The sequence below is a fragment of the Pelecanus crispus genome, chromosome 7 (assembly GCF_030463565.1).
Source record: "Pelecanus crispus isolate bPelCri1 chromosome 7, bPelCri1.pri, whole genome shotgun sequence".
NCBI classification, from domain to species: Eukaryota; Metazoa; Chordata; class Aves; order Pelecaniformes; family Pelecanidae; genus Pelecanus; species Pelecanus crispus.
The window spans coordinates 32,712,016-32,727,168 of NC_134649.1; the positions used below are offsets into that span (position 1 = coordinate 32,712,016).

The 15,153-nt window shown below is 63.0% G+C and overlaps 1 protein-coding gene across 1 annotated transcript in view; it reads left to right on the plus strand.

The window, feature by feature from the left end:
* Window positions 1-15,153, plus strand: part of CACNA2D2 (calcium voltage-gated channel auxiliary subunit alpha2delta 2) — a 226,430-nt gene that overhangs the window by 208,841 nt on the left and 2,436 nt on the right. The window contains exons 12-32 of the mRNA XM_075714722.1: window positions 458-565; window positions 1,278-1,356; window positions 1,567-1,616; window positions 2,549-2,638; window positions 2,900-2,968; window positions 3,409-3,483; window positions 3,956-4,030; window positions 4,204-4,275; window positions 4,589-4,660; window positions 4,837-4,898; window positions 6,965-7,041; window positions 8,263-8,283; window positions 10,601-10,661; window positions 13,010-13,107; window positions 13,326-13,416; window positions 13,562-13,624; window positions 13,749-13,852; window positions 13,937-14,035; window positions 14,127-14,221; window positions 14,478-14,525; window positions 14,934-15,005. Coding sequence (XP_075570837.1) covers window positions 458-565; window positions 1,278-1,356; window positions 1,567-1,616; window positions 2,549-2,638; window positions 2,900-2,968; window positions 3,409-3,483; window positions 3,956-4,030; window positions 4,204-4,275; window positions 4,589-4,660; window positions 4,837-4,898; window positions 6,965-7,041; window positions 8,263-8,283; window positions 10,601-10,661; window positions 13,010-13,107; window positions 13,326-13,416; window positions 13,562-13,624; window positions 13,749-13,852; window positions 13,937-14,035; window positions 14,127-14,221; window positions 14,478-14,525; window positions 14,934-15,005 — 1,581 coding nt within the window. The remainder of the gene's footprint in view (window positions 1-457; window positions 566-1,277; window positions 1,357-1,566; window positions 1,617-2,548; window positions 2,639-2,899; window positions 2,969-3,408; window positions 3,484-3,955; window positions 4,031-4,203; window positions 4,276-4,588; window positions 4,661-4,836; window positions 4,899-6,964; window positions 7,042-8,262; window positions 8,284-10,600; window positions 10,662-13,009; window positions 13,108-13,325; window positions 13,417-13,561; window positions 13,625-13,748; window positions 13,853-13,936; window positions 14,036-14,126; window positions 14,222-14,477; window positions 14,526-14,933; window positions 15,006-15,153) is intronic.

Sequence of the window (15,153 nt, forward strand, 5' to 3'; positions counted from 1 at the left end):
ATGGGTGCTGGGGGCAGTGGGAGAGCTCCGAGCATCCGGCTGCTGCTCCACACCTGGGGCTTCAGTGTGCAAAGGGCTCCTTGTCCCCTTTTGCAATGCTGGCAGGGACATCCCACCCCCCGGCACACGGTAGCTGAGGTTTTGCTGGAGCTGCTGCCCCTCTGGGTTATTAGAAGTTAGCAGGGCTGGGCAGAGGGGGCTGGATCCAGCCAGACACCATGCCAGAGGCAAAATAAAGATGAATGGTGCTATTAGGTGCTGAGCAGCAATAGCCACAACATCATTTCCAAGCAGACAGTGTCCCTCCTCCTGCCCGTTTACTCCAGCCACCCTCACCCTGGAGAAACAGGCCAGGAAAAGAGATGGGTTGGAGCCAGCCCTCCTTGCCACATCCAGCCCTGCGCCCGGCACCGCTTGCTCTGGGTCCGGCCTCAGGCACCGTCTCTCTGCCCCATAGTCCAACATCACACGTGCCAACTGCAACAAGATGATCATGATGTTCACGGATGGCGGCGAGGACCGGGTGCAGGACGTCTTTGAGAAGTACAACTGGCCCAATAAGACGGTGAGGGGCTGTGGGGCCGTGTGCCAGGCTGGGGCCGTTCGCCGGGGAGGGAGACAGCTGCTGCAGCTCCATTGTGGCTTCTGCCTCATTTGCCGCGAGCAGTGTCACCATCCCCTCTCCCCCACAGCCTGCTCCTGTGCCAAGACGCTGCCCTGGTAATGGGGCAGCTGACACGATGGTGCTGTTTATAGCCAGCTCCCACCTTGGCATGCAGGAGGCACAGGGCCAGGTGCCCCGCAGGCTGCCAGGGGGGAGATGGGAGATGCTCCCCCCCAAGAGCCTGCCCTGGGAGGAGCACACCCCAGGTAAGGGGGGACAGGGCTGCTTGCAGGCAGGAGGGTCCCCATCACCACCCAGCTCCCCAGGACCTAGAGACCCATGGGGTGGGGGGGATCTTGGGCCATGCAGGACTCTCGGAGAGCACAGACCCCTTGCTGTGCAGCGATGCCCCAGCACGAGGACCTCCAGTCCCGCCGGGGTAGGTGGCTTTGGCTGATGGGGGACAGAGAGAGGGGCGCTCTCCCTGCCTGCCAGCACAGCCAGCATTTGCAGGAGCCTTCTGCCCTCCTGCACTTGGCCACAGGCAGCATGGTCTGCATGGCAGGGGGCAATGCCACACTGTCCCCAGGGAGGTTGCCATCAGCCAGGAGCACCCAAGTGTGGAAGACTGGGGTGCCCAGCGGACAGTCCTCATCGCTGTGCTCCGCTGCAGGTGCGGGTCTTCACCTTCTCCGTCGGGCAGCACAACTACGATGTGACCCCGCTGCAGTGGATGGCCTGCGCCAACAAAGGTGAGCGGGGCTGGCACCCAGCTGGCGCAGGAGGCTGCAGGGCACTGGGCTCAACCCTTGCATGGGGGCTGGCACTAGTGCTCTGGTGCATTGCCGCTGCCAGCAAGGCGCTGGCTGCAACCCTGGAGGGCTGGACAGCAGGACAGACAGCAGGACAGCTAGACTGGCAGACAGCCGGCTCTCCAGCTGCCTTTCTCTTTCATTTCCAAGGTTACTACTTCGAAATCCCCTCCATCGGCGCCATCCGCATCAACACGCAGGTATGGCAGGGCGCTGGCAGGCAGGATGCGGGCAGGCAGGCAGAGCTGCCCTCCCAGGGGTGCCCGGCCTGGGGGTGCGCTCAGGCGGCCCCAGCCCTGCTGCAGAGAGCCCAAAGGCTGGCAGCGAGCGTGGCAGCAAGCCAGCGAGCTGAGCCGAGCCCTCGGCCAGGCCTCGCGCTATTGAAATAAGTAATTCATCTTCAGCAGCTCCCCATGGACCTGCTGCCTTTTGAGCGACTAATTATGAAACATGAGGCGTTAATCAGCGCAGAGCAGAGCCAAGCGCAGGCAGGGAGCAAGCGCAGGCAGGGAGCAAGCGCAGGCAGGGCCACCCCCAGCAGAGCCGGGTGGCTTAGCCCCACACCCTGTCCCCCTGCCCCTTTTCTTTATCGGATGCATGTGAGGTGCCATGGTGGGCAGGTGATGGGGGGGTCCCCGAACCAGGCAGCCCCTTGGTGCAGGGCTGGCATTGTGGCACAGGGGCTGCCCCCCAGCCCAGAGGTTTGCCTTGGCAAGGTGAGCCAGGATAAAGGAAACCTGCCCCAGGAGTGGATCCCAAAAGGCTGGCAGTGGCAGCTGGGGAGACAGCAGTGACATGGTCCAGGCGTGATGCCCCAGGGATGGCTGAGAGCCGGAAGGGAGGCTCTGGCCCATGCTGCCTGGGGAACCCCTGCCCTGCCTGTGCACGGCTGATGGCGAGCAGCGCCTTGTTTGCAACTCGACAGCCCCATTCAGCTCCCGGCTGGGGCCATTACCCTCAGGTTTGGTAGCTGCCAAGCCCCCTCCCTTAGCTCAGCCTGCTGCTGGGGGCCAGCACCAAGCACCCTATTAATAAGCCTTGGGGTGGGCATGGGGACAGGGGTGTCACCAGGTCGGAGCAGGGAGGCACCCGGCTCCCATGTCATGCTTTCCCCCACCCTGTGTCCCTGTAGGAGTACCTGGATGTGCTGGGCAGACCCATGGTCCTGGCCGGGAACCGAGCCAAGCAGGTTCAGTGGACCAACGTCTACCAGGATGCCCTGGTAGGGACCCCCAGCCCCGGGGTGCGGGTAGGGACACTGGCCCCGGGGTCCCACACAGCCCTAGGGTGTGGGTGGGGATGCCCAGTCCCAGGGTCCCACACAGGCCTGGGGTGCAGGTGGGGACACCAGCCCCAGGGTCCCGCACAGCAGATGCCCCCATCTCCCTTGCCAGGGGGGTAACCCCACTCTGCTGGCTGCCGCCCCAGCTCTGGGTCCTGGGGCCAGTGAGGGGCCATGGGACACCCTTCTGTGCTTGTGCAGGGGCTGGGCCTCGTGGTGACGGGCACGCTGCCGGTGTTCAACCTGACGGAAGACAGCAGTGACAGGAAGGTAGGAGACTGTGGCTGCCACCACCCTGGCTGCACCAGGACCCCCGGGTATGGGGCTGCAGCAGGGTGGGGAGGGTGCCCCGACGCTAGGTGCATGTCTGCGGAGGGGACACTGGCACCCCTGGGGTGCTGCCTGCTCTGCACCCTCTCCCTGGGATGAGACCAGGGGTGACTGCCATCCCCCAGACCTGAAATGGCCTTGGCTAGCTCTCCCAGTTCAATGGGGACAGCTGGCAGCTGCAAGTCCCTGGGGGGTGTAGTGTCCCATGGAGGGCTGCTGGGGGGATGGCACGTCCCACCCACCCACCCTGCGGTGTCTGGATCTGACCCATGCGTCGCCGGAGGGAGAAGAGGTCCATCCCGCTGTTTCCCCACCCCTGTGCTGGCCGTGGCAGGTGACAGCCCTGCTCCCACCCGCCTCCTCCCTGTGCTTCCTTCCAGAACCAGCTCATCCTGGGCGTGATGGGGATCGACGTGGCTCTCAACGACATCAAGAGGCTGACACCACGATACAACGTGCGTGGGGGCCCCTTCCTCTCTGTCCCTGCCCTGTGCTGCCTGAGCACGGTGTGGGAGCCCGCTGTGTGGAGCCCCAAGCTGCCTCTGCCCCAGGACCCCATAGCACCTCCAGCAGCGCTGGTGGAAGCAGGATGCAGAAGCCATGATTGCAGGCAGGGACCAGGGCAGGCAGGCCAGCAGGGATCAGAGCTGGGTGATGCTCTGGGACCCAGAGCAGAGCCGAAACCCTTGCAGGGTCAGTGGGGAATAAACCTTACCAGCCTGGGGAAAGGGGCAGCAGGCAAAATCCAGAGCTGGGGCGAGAGATGGTGTTGGCCTGAGGATAGAAATAGATGGATATATAAGGCTGAGCCCCGTGGGTGGCGTGGGGCAAGCTCTGCCTGCAGAGGTGAGGGTGATCACACCAGCACGGCACGGCATGTCACAGAGCTGGCTGGCTGGCCTCATCCCTCCTCCTGTCCTTCTGCAGCTGGGGGCAAATGGTTACGTCTTCGCCATCGACCTGAACGGCTACGTCCTGCTGCACCCCAACCTGCAGCCCCAGGTGAGGAGGGGCCCGTCGGGGCGGCAGCAGCGGGGGTTAGCCAGGCCCTGTGGGACACACGGCTTCCTGGGGTTGTTAGGAGCTAATTGCAGGAATTGTGATGAGTTTGTCTGGACTCAGCGGCAGCTGCGGGAGCCCTGAGCCTTTCCCTGGCTCTCCCTTTCTGCCTGCAGATCATCAATTTCCGTGAGCCGGTGACGCTGGACTTCCTGGACGCTGAGCTGGAGGACGAGAACAAGGAGGAGGTGGGCAGACCTAGGGGCAGCTTTTGGGGTACAGGCTGGCCCCCCTGATCTGCAGTTGCAAAGTGTACTCAGCCCTTCCAGCCTGCCTTGGGGAGCACCTCATCCTAAGGGCCCTGGCACAGCTCCCACGGGGCCATGGTGGGGACAGGAGCTGGGTCACTGTCCCCTGAGAGCCAGCATGATGAGCCCCCCGAGGCTGCTCACCCCTCATCCCTGCACCCCGTGGGTCCCCAGTGCCACCCCACTGGGGTGGGTGCCCACAGGCATGTGGCCGGGCTCTGTGGCCCTCAGTTGCCTCCTCCATGTCCCCCAGATCCGGAGAAGCATGATTGATGGGAATGACGGGCAGAGGTTCATCAAGACCCTCATCAAGTCCCTGGACGAGGTAACACTGCAGGGGAAGGGGTCACGGCCAACACTACCGCCGTGCTGAGCGCCCAGCCCTGGCAGCGGGGAGTGAGGGGCTGTGTCTGGCACTGGGCTTGGAGCTGGGATCCTGTGTCACCGCGCCAGCAGGGTCTTGGCACTGCAGAGGTCTGACTGGCTCCCTCTGACCCGCAGCAATACATCGATGAGGTGTTCAGGACCTACACGTGGGCCCCCATCAAAAGCACCAACTACAGGTGAGCAGCACTGCCGGCACGCTGGCGCTCGCCCAGCGTTGGCCAGACCCGCACCAGCACAGGGCTGTGGTCTTGTGCCTGCAGCTCAGGAGGTCCCCAAGGCCACCAAGAATGTGTCCCATGGGCTGCGGGGTTGCAAATGTGCCATCACATCATTGCGCACAGCCAGTGACGCTCTAGAGGGCACTCCCAAAGCGCTGCCTGCCAGTGTTCAGCAATGCTGAGCTGGTCCACAGTCCCCAGGGACCAGCACTGCAGGGCTGGCATGCAAGGTGCTGGACAAGGGGACGCCCCTGCCACCGCCTGCCTGCACAGCCGAGGGCTCGTGCAGGTCCCTGCCTGCTCCAGGGTGGGTGACAGTGACGCATGCCCACCCTGCAGCACAGGCAGTGGCCTCAGAGGGTCCCCTCTGCATGTATCTCTCAGTTTACACCAGTTTGGACCAGCAGATGTGTAAAAGAGACCCTGGCATTGTCACATGCATGCTATCCAAGTCATGCTGCCTTCGTCCTGTGAGGAGCCATGTGGTCCCCCTGCTGCCCGCCGTACCCTCCTCCTCCTCGCCATCAAGCTCGGGAGGGGCTGGCAAGGGTCACAGCCACCTCCCGGCGCTGCCATGTGTCCCCCACACAGCCCTGGTCCTGTCCCCCACCATGGCACCCGTCCGGAGCCAAGCAGCTCTCTGAGGAGGGGACAATGACACAGGGTGGCACGGCTGGGGCTGTGGGTTGATCTGCAGGGCGAAAGGTGCTGCCGGGGGCCCTGCACTCCCGTGGCTCCCCACCGCAGCAGGGATGTTCCCTGGGGTTCCCTGGGGCACCATCAGCACAGGGTGCCACCAGCACCGAACAGAAAAAAGTCACCACCCTCCTCTTGCGCCTATGGTTTGGGGGGGCACCACCTTTGCCCTCTGTGCTGGTGAGCCACCGCCTCTGCCATGCTTGCTGGGGTGCCCAGTCTGTGCTGCCAGGCGCAGGCAGGAGGGGTGGCTTGGGGGACAAGTCCAGGTCCCGGTAGCTCAGGTGCAGGTGTGACATCTTATGAGTCAGGAATGTGGCCCTCACTCGCCAGTGCTCGCTTATCCCAGGCAGCACCTGGCACAAACACCAGCACCGAAGACCACCGGCTGCTGCAGCCAGCACCCAGGAACCCAGCTCCCTCTGGCAGCATGCCCCGGGGTTCAGCAGCCCCGGCACCACCTCCTGCCACCTCCTTTCCCACCCCTAACCCACCCCCTGCGTGCCAGACTCCTGGCTGGTGGATCCCTCTCCTTCCTGGCTCACCAGTAGCCCCTGCCTGTGTAATAGTTGTCTTCGGTCTCTCCTCGCTGGGAAGGTTTTGTCCCTTCTTTCGAGGGCTGTGTCTCTTCCTGCCTTCCTCCCTTATGGGGATGTCATGTCCCTTGGTTCCCGGGCAGGCATGTCCTGTCCTTCTCAGCCCTGGCTGAATAGGCTTGCCACCTCCTGTGCTCAGGGGTGCCCCCAGGATGGCCCTGGGTGCCCCCAGGATGGCCCTAGGTGATCGGGGGTGGCCCTGGGTGCCCCCAGGATGGCCCTAGGTGATCAGGGGTGGCCCTGGGTGCCCTGGGGACAACCCTGGGTGCCACCAGGGTGGCCATATGCAACCCAGGATGACCCCGGGTGTTCTGGGGACAAACCTGGGTACCCCAGGATGGCAGTAGGTGCACTGGGGATGACCCTGGGTGCCACCAGAATGGCCCTGTATGCTCCAAGGGTGGCCCTGGGTGCCACCTGGATGACCCTAGGTGCTCTGAGGGTGGCCCTGGGTGCTCCAGGGATGGCCCTGGGTCCTTTGGGGAGAGCCCTGGATGCCACCAGGATGACCCTGGGTGCCCCAGGATGACCCTGGGTGCCCCCAGGACAGCGCTGGGTGCAGTCCCTGGAGAGAAGGATGCAGCGGGGTGTGTAGGAGGCTGGCAGGGCTGCTGCCTGCCCTCAGCCAGGGCTGGGTGCTGCCAAGGGGTGCCAGGCAGGAGCTGGGGGCTGGCCAAGGGCTCTGGGTGGGTGTAAAGCCTCACACCACCTGCCTGCTCTCCCCTTCCACAGCTTGGGGCTGGTTCTGCCTCCCTACAGCACCTACTACATCCAGGCCAACCTCAGCGACCAGATCCTGCAAGTGAAGTGTAAGTAGCCCCTGGCTTTCCCCGCCACCCTCTCGCACTCCTGCTCGCCCCCACGCCGGCCCGTGGCTGTTGAGGGGGAGAAACACGAAGCAAAAAAATTGCAAAAAGAGATAGGGATCACTATGAGAGGAGAAAAAAAAAAAAAAAAAAAAAAGAGGCGTGAGTAGAGATGAACGCACAGAGGGAAAGTGAGCTGCCTGCCTGGGGTGCCCCGGGGTGCCAGGGTTTGGTCCTTAAGCTTTTGCACCCCAAAACCCAAGCCCCAGGCGGCAGGCAGGTGCTGCCCGGCGCAGGCAGGGGCTGCATTGCTGCCTGTTCGCCTCCTGGGGACAAGGGATGATGCTGTAGCAGCCAGTTAATTTGCGAGCCTGGGAAAGTTTGCATGGATCTCTTTAATTTCCTTTGGTTTATTACGATTCTTTGGTTTTGGTTTAAGCCATTTATTCTTCTTTTTATGAGTTCAGTTTCGGTTGGTTTCAATTTCCGTTTGGAATTAATCTGTGTATGTGTGTGTTAGCCTGGCCCCCCCTTTCTCTCTCTTTCTCTCTCCCCTGACCCCCAAGCCTTTTTCCCACCACAGGTCCACGCTGCTCCCAGGGACCCTCTCCCCCGTGGGAGAACCGGACACTTCCCCTCTCCCCACCGGTTCCCCCTGTTTCTCCCCCTCGGCCGCCCCGGCGGCTCGACCCCAGCCCCACTCCAGATCCGGCCCCTGCCACCCCCTCCATCCATCGGCAGGAGCCCCACGTCCCTGCGGGGATGAGGTCAGGTTGTCCCCGTCCCTGGGAGGGGGGAACCCCCCATCCTCCCCGGCTCTGCCCGCCGTGCCGTGCATGCCCCCCAACTCAGTGAGGACATTTCGATATCAAGACTGTTGCAACTGTTTGCTACTGACTCTCATTTTCCTTTGGAGTATTGAATATATATATATATATTTCTCTAGTTATATATTTGCATTTTTTTTTATACTTATTTCACCGTGGCCTTTTCTTTTCCTTCCGTTACCGGGTTTTTCTTTCTTTTTTTGTTTTTTCATGTCGTTTTTTGCAAGAGGTTTCCTTTTGGTATGATTATGATACACAATATTTTTATTCAAACGGCGATTGAATAAAATATTGTTTGTGCCCCCCTTCCCCCTTTCCACCCAACCCCCTTTTTTTTTGTTTGTTGTTTTTTTGTTTGTTGTTTTTCTTGCTTTCTCTCTATGGTGGATTCACACAGTACCAAACATCAAAATGAAGGGCAAGTATTTTCAGTCTCAGACCACTCACCTTCACCACCCCGTCCCCTGCCCCGTGTCCAGTCCCCCCCAGCCCCCCTGCTTGCCCATCTCCCTGCCCGTTTGCCACGCCGAACCTGCAAACCGCCACTGACTCGCCCTTCCTCCCTCTTCCTCCTCCTCCTCCTCCTCCTCCTCTCCTCCAGTTCCCCCTTTATTTGAAAGCAACATGTCTTGTTCTGTCCATGAGAGCTTTGTCACGACAATCCCCCACTCCCTCCCTGCACATCGCTCCCAAACCTGGTTCAATATCGTTCAAGACCCGATCTGGTATGAAACACTGCCGTTTTCAATCCACGAGGTTTTTCGTAGCTAGTTTGGTACCCTGCTCTTCCTCCCCCCTCTTCTTCTTGCTCCTCTCCCCCCCCGCTCGCCTCCTCCAGCTCCTTCTCCCCCCGTCCTGGCTCCTCTGCTTCCTCCTCCCCAAGACAACTCAACCTGAAAGGGATAGGGCTGTGCAGGGAGCGGGGGGCTGCGGGGTGGGTGCCCAAAGGTGGCGGGGACGGAGGGCAGGTGGGGGGCCCAACCCTCCACCGCCCTCGCTGTCTGGGACAGGCTTTTTTGGGGAAGGCCCCCAAGCAGAAACCCTCAGTGGAGTTGGGGATGGGACCACCCCGGGGCGATGCCACCCCACTGCATAGAGGACGGCGAGCCTGGCCCCGCGGGCATGTGGGGTGGCTGAGCCCCAGGGTGCTGCGCTGCCTGCTCCCATGGTTGTTCGGTGGCTGGCCCCGCTGCCCCGGGGCCCAGCGTAGCACAAAGCCGCTGGCAGCCGCAGCGTCCTGGTGCTGTCCGTGCCCTCCAGGAGCAGCCAAGTTTGAGCCCAAAGTCCCACCAAGACAGGCAGGGGGGTGCCGGGGCCAGTTTGCCCCCCTGCAGTGGAGTGGGATGTCACCCAGGACAGGATTTGGCCCACATCCCCATGATGCCCGGCCGCTTGCCGGAGCAGGAGGGGCCCCATGGGGCCAGACCCACGGCTCCTGTGCACAGTGGGCCAGGGGACGCCCCGGCATGCATGGTCCCTGGGGGACCCACCGCCATGCTCCCTCCCGCACGGCACCCCACACGCAGCACCCGCCGGCAGCCTGCCCGGCAGCACCCACTCCCCGGCACGGGCCGGGGGACGGCTGTGGGGAGCACAGCAGTGCAGGGCGGGAACAGGGGGGACGGGGCCAGGTGGGCAGGACAGTGGGGAGGTGGAAGTGTCACCCTCAGCCCTGTTCTATCAGCTTTGAGTTGCCTCCTCCCGGCGCCCCTGCGATGGCAATGCTGATGGACCAAGTACGAGTGTTTTGTACCCCTCTCCTCTTCCTCCTCCTCTTCCTCTCATCGGCTTGTACCCAGCCCCTGCCTACAGCCCTCGGAGAGCAACAGTCCAACCTCTGGCTGTGCCCTGCAATGCACCCGGGGCCGGTGGGAGGGCGAGGGGGTGGCGGTGCCCGCCGGAGGGCCTGGTGGCCCCAGGATGTCCTGTTGCACCCCCCCACGCACCCCCTAACCTGACTCGCCCCTGCAAGCTGAACCCCGCATCCGCTGCCCCTCTGCCGGGGCGTCCCTGACAGGCACCCCAAACCCTGTTGGGCTGTGACCCCCTGCTTAAAGCAGAGCGAGGCACCGGGCTGGTGGGCGAGCGTGGGCCCCCATCCCCATTGGGGTCCCACTGCCCTGGGGAGGGAGGGGGGCCGCCGGCACCCAGCGGCAGAGCCCGGCAGCGCATTGCACAGCACTTTGCTGGGCGGGCAGCCTCTGGTTGGACTGTCCTCGGCAAGGTTCCCCATTTGGCCATGTTGATGCCTGAAAACTCCTTTTTTTTTTCCCCAACAACCAAGTGTTTTGGTGATCCTCCTCCGGCCAGGAGCGCAGCATGTGGTTCCCTGCCCTTGCCCACCCCCACCACCCCCCGAGAGAGAGACGCCCCCACGCCCTCCCAAACATGCATATATATACATGTGCGCGCATATATATATGTGTGTGTGTCTCTGTGTGTCCCTGCGTACACGCCACCGGCCGCGCGTACGCAACTGCCCGCCTTCAGCCCGCGACCGAGCAAATTTGAGCCAAGATGGGCAAACCTCTCCTGATTCGGCTATAACTTTCCTTCCCGTGCGGTGCCAGCGACAGCAGAACAGCCTTTTCCTTCCTCTCTTGTTACCAAGAGCAGCAAATGCCTTTTTTTTTTTTTTTGTTCCCTCCCCTCTCTCTCTGTCCGTCTCTCTCCCTCCTGGCCCCGGGTGTCTGTGTCCCCCCTCCCCGCCGGATAACCTTCCCTTTCTGTTGCAGATTTTGAATACCTGCTGCCCAACAGCTTTGAGTCGGAGGGACATGTGTTCATTGCTCCCAGGTAGCTTTGCGTGTGCGCTTGCCGAGGTGTGCATCCGCCCCGGCCCCGCTGCCGACCCCCCCATCGCCCCCCATCCTCGCCTCATCGTGCCTTGTCCCCCCTCCCCATCCCCTGTCGCTGTGTGTGTCGTGTGCCCACTCGGCCAAGGGGGGCTGCCACCGGGACCCTGGCCCCGCTCCGCCACCCGGTTACATCCAGCATGGTATATATGCACCCGGTACAGCCCGACCTCTGCGCGTGCATATATAGGTATAGTTTCTGAAAATCCCCCTGCCGAGCAAGGGGCCGGCGGTGGCATCATACAGTCGCGCTGGCTGTGAAGAGGTAGGGGCAAGGCAGGGTTGTTTTCAGCTCAAATTCGGGATGCTCCAGGGGTCTGGGGAGGCTGCTGGCCACAGGCTGTGAACAGGGACGTGAGGACAGCGTAGTGGCCCCCAGATGGACAGACGTGTCCCCTCCCCTGGGCCATGCCACCCAGTCTTGTCACCCAGTAGGGATGAAGAGCTGTCCCTTGGCGGGCTGTTCGGGGAGCCCCATGGCTCTGCCAGCACCCTGCCCTTCCCACCGCTGCAGCGCCAACTCTGACCAGCCATAATTAGCATTACCAGCTAATCACCTATCACTTATACATCACTGTAACAGCTAAACAACCCGTTAGCAGAAGCTTTAGCATTGCAGTTCTTGGGGGCTGCAGCAGGTCGAGGCTGCAGCACAGCCATCTGTGCCACCTGCGGGCACCCCCTACCCTCCCTGCCTACAGCAGCCGTCACTCACTTACACTAATTCTGGGCAAACCGGCTTTTCGGGCACTGCACAGGGCAGCAGGGGTGCGGGCTGGGAAACATAGGAGCCAAAGCAGAGTATTAATGAGAAACAGAAAAACCCTATTATTAATAAATTGGCCCATAACTGTGTTAAGGGTATAAATATGGGGGTGATGTCTGAGCCCGAGGCCCAAGGAGTGGGTCTGCTCCCCGACTGCCCTGCTCAGGCTGTGGTGACAGGGTCAGTGTTCAGCGTGGGGCTCTGCAGCTGATGCAGCCAGAGAGAAAAGGGGGGTTTGAAAATCAGGGCAAGCCCTTTGGTGCTCCCCAGAGAGGCTCTGTGAGCACCCCGTGGTAGGTGCCAGCCTGGCGCGAGCGGGCAGCAGGGAGGAGCCACGTGCCCAGGGAGGGGGCCCAGCACCCAGGGTGACTGTATGATCTGCCGTCGGCGCTGCTGTGCCCACGGGCCACTGGACATTTTCAGAAACCGTATATCCCCTGTCCCCCGTGGGTGTGTGAGTACCTGTATCTGTGCGTGTCGGTGTAGATATTTAGGTGGCTGCTCCCCCCAGGCAGGGGGCGGGGGGCCAGGATGGGCTGGCTGGGGTGCCCCAGCTTTTTTGGCTGCCCCATGGGCACACTCCCCACCACCCTCTGCTCCGGCATTTGTCCTCTTAATGAGGTTTTTGGCAGTCAGGAGCTTGGCAGAGGGGACCTGAGTGGGGGGAGCCCTGAGCCCCCCGGCACTGCCTGCAGCCACACCGCTGAGGCTGGGAGGCTCTCGGCACCCCAGGGTGGCACTACCCCACGCCATCCAGTTAGAGCCTCGTGGTGACCGGTGGGGTCACAGCTGTCCCCGGCATCGGCGGGACCGGGGCTCTGCACTCAGGGTGGTCCCAGACCAGAGCAGGGACATGGTACCCCCTGCGGTGCCCATCCCAAGAGGGGCTCAGGGCCAGTGATGCCTGTGTGCAAGTACCTGCCTCCGCCGGCCAGGCCTCACCCAGCACCTAACTATCTGCGCAAAGGGTACAGACGCAGCTGCCGAGCGCCTGCGTGGTGCTGCCGGCGCAGCCACGGGGGCTCCCGAGGCAAAGGCCTGCTCGCACCTGCAGCAGAGCCCCCGCTCCCCGGGGTGCCGCAGGGGCAGGGCAGGGTGGGTTTGGCAGTGCCCGCCTGGCCCCGCAGGTAAGTACAGTGGCAGAAGCACCCTGTCCCACCAGTATGGGGAGAGACGGGCTTGAGGTCGTACAACTCTGGGCAAAATGGGATCCACCAAACCTGGCCCTGGCAGGGGTGACGGCACCTCAGTGCCCGTGGCAGTGACAGACCCGGTGCGGTGGCTGCGCTGGTGGCACTGCAGGCAGCAGAGGGCTGGGTGCCGGGCAGTCTGCAGAGATGCCCACAGCCGGCTGCCCTGGCGGGGTGACGCTCATGGACGCGGTGGCACGTCACCACCGTCATGTCTCCCGGCAAGCCCGGGTGCTGGCAGCATGGCCAGTGCCTGCCCCGCCGTCCCCGGGGAAGAACTGACCTTGCCTTTTCCATCCTCACAAACGACAAACCTTGTCCCCCAAACCCCAGAGAGTATTGCAAAGACCTCGACTTGTCGGATAACAACACCGAGTTCCTGGAAAACTTTATTGCCCTCATGGAAAAGGTGACCCCAGACTCCAAGCAGTGTGAGTAGCTGGGGATGGCTGGTGGGGGGGCTGGCAGCAGGGTTTGGGGGGCATGGGAGGACAGGGGGAGATGGGGCAAGGGGTGAGCCATGCCAGGGTTGGGGTCCTGGGAGCTGCTGCAGAGCAGGTGCCGGTGCTGGGCAGGGTTGTGTGGGTGGCCCCCACAGGGCTGGCCCTCACCTCCTCCTCCTCCTTCTCCTCTCCATCTTCCTCCCAAGGCGACAACTTCCTCCTGCACAACCTGATCCTGGACACGGGCATCACGCAGCAGCTGGTGGAGCGGGTCTGGAAGGACCAGGACCTCAACACGTAGGTGGGGGCAAGGTGGCCCGGGACGGGCAGCACTGGCTGGGGGTAGAGTGGGATCAGGGGGCTGAGACCAGGCTATGGGGACGGGACAGGGGCAAAGCAAAACCCTCCTGATGCCTGGCATGCCCGGCCTCTCTCCTCACAGGTACAGCCTCCTGGCTGTCTTCGCAGCCACTGACGGGGGCATCACCCGTGTCTTCCCTAACAAGTAAGTGTTGGGGGGGGCTGCATGCATGCCTGGCCATGCACAGTGACACATCTGCTCCCACGGGACCATCTATGGTGGCACTGGAGCTGAGTGACAGCCATGGCCATGGCTGCTCCCCCCCCAGGGCTGCAGATGACTGGGAGGAGGAACCAGAGCCCTTCAGCGCCAGCTTCTACCGGAGGAGCCTGGACAACAAGGGCTACATCTTCAAGCCGCCCTACCGGGATGGTAGGTGCCAGCTCAGGGTGGCAGGGGGTGGCACAGGCTGCTGCTGGCCCTGCGTGTCCCTCATGCCACCCCTGCCCTCCGCAGATGGCTACCGGGGGCTAGACCTGGAGAACAACACCATCGGGATCCTGGTGAGCACTGCTGTGGAGCTCAGCATCGGGGGCAAGACGCTGAAGCCGGCAGGTAGGCAGGGGGCTGGGTGCCCCACCACCAGGCTGGGGGTTCCCCATCATCCCCCACACACCGGGGCTCACCCATCTCCCCGCTGCCCCAGTGGTGGGGGTGAAGCTGGACCTGGAGGCCTGGGCTGAGAAGTTCAAAGTGCTGGCGAGCAACCGGACAGACCGCGACCAGCTGGGTGCCCGCCGGGTATGTCCCCTGGGATGGAGGGAGGATGGCCATGGGGATGGGGAGGGAGCTCTGCTCGGTGAGGACATGGCTGGGGAGCACTGCCAGGACACAGTGCCTGTGGCCCCACTGGACTTGTACCTGCAGCACAGCCCTGCATGGGGCACCTGTCCCCATCCCCTGGGGACACTGCCCCACGTGTCCCCTCCTGGGAGGACGCACTGGAGGGGAAGACAGTCCTGCTAACCTGTCCCTCTGTCCTTGTTTCGGTTGACAGTGTGACCCCTCAACCAGCTGCGAGATGGACTGTGAGGCCAACAACAAGGTGGGTGGTGGGCAGGGGTGGGGGCAGTGGAGGATGGCAGGCAGGGGGAGCAGGGGGTGGCTGGGAGGGTTCTCTGTCCCCTGCCCGTCCTGCCCACACTGTCTGGGCGAGCACGCCCTCCCTTGTCCACCTGCCGCTGCTGGAACTCGGCCAGCCCCTGAACCCCCTCGTAGGGACGAAGCCCCAGGGGTTGTCCCCTGGACAGTGGCTACCCCCCCCGCAAGGCTGTTAAACCCTCCAGGGTGGGTGGTGGTTCCTGCTCCCGGCACCAAGATGTTCCTGAGCAGCCCCCAGGCTTGGGGACATCGCACTGGCCCCCCTGCCTGACTGCCTGTCACCTCCCGCCCTGCCTGTCCTGCCTTGCCCTGGGCACAGCCAGGGGTGGGTGACGCTGCCCTCCTTCCCCAGGACCTCATCTGCGTCCTCATTGACGACGGGGGCTTCCTGGTGCTCTCCAACCAGGAGGACCACTGGTACCAGGTGAGCAGTGCCTGCATGGCAGCTCTCCTGGGCATAGGATGCTGGCGGGGAGCTGAGACCTCTGAGCTCGTGTCACGGGTGGTGTGACACAGCCCCGCTCGAGTCCCTGCCAGGGGAGACCATGGCAAGGTGGCGTTTGGGTGCAGAC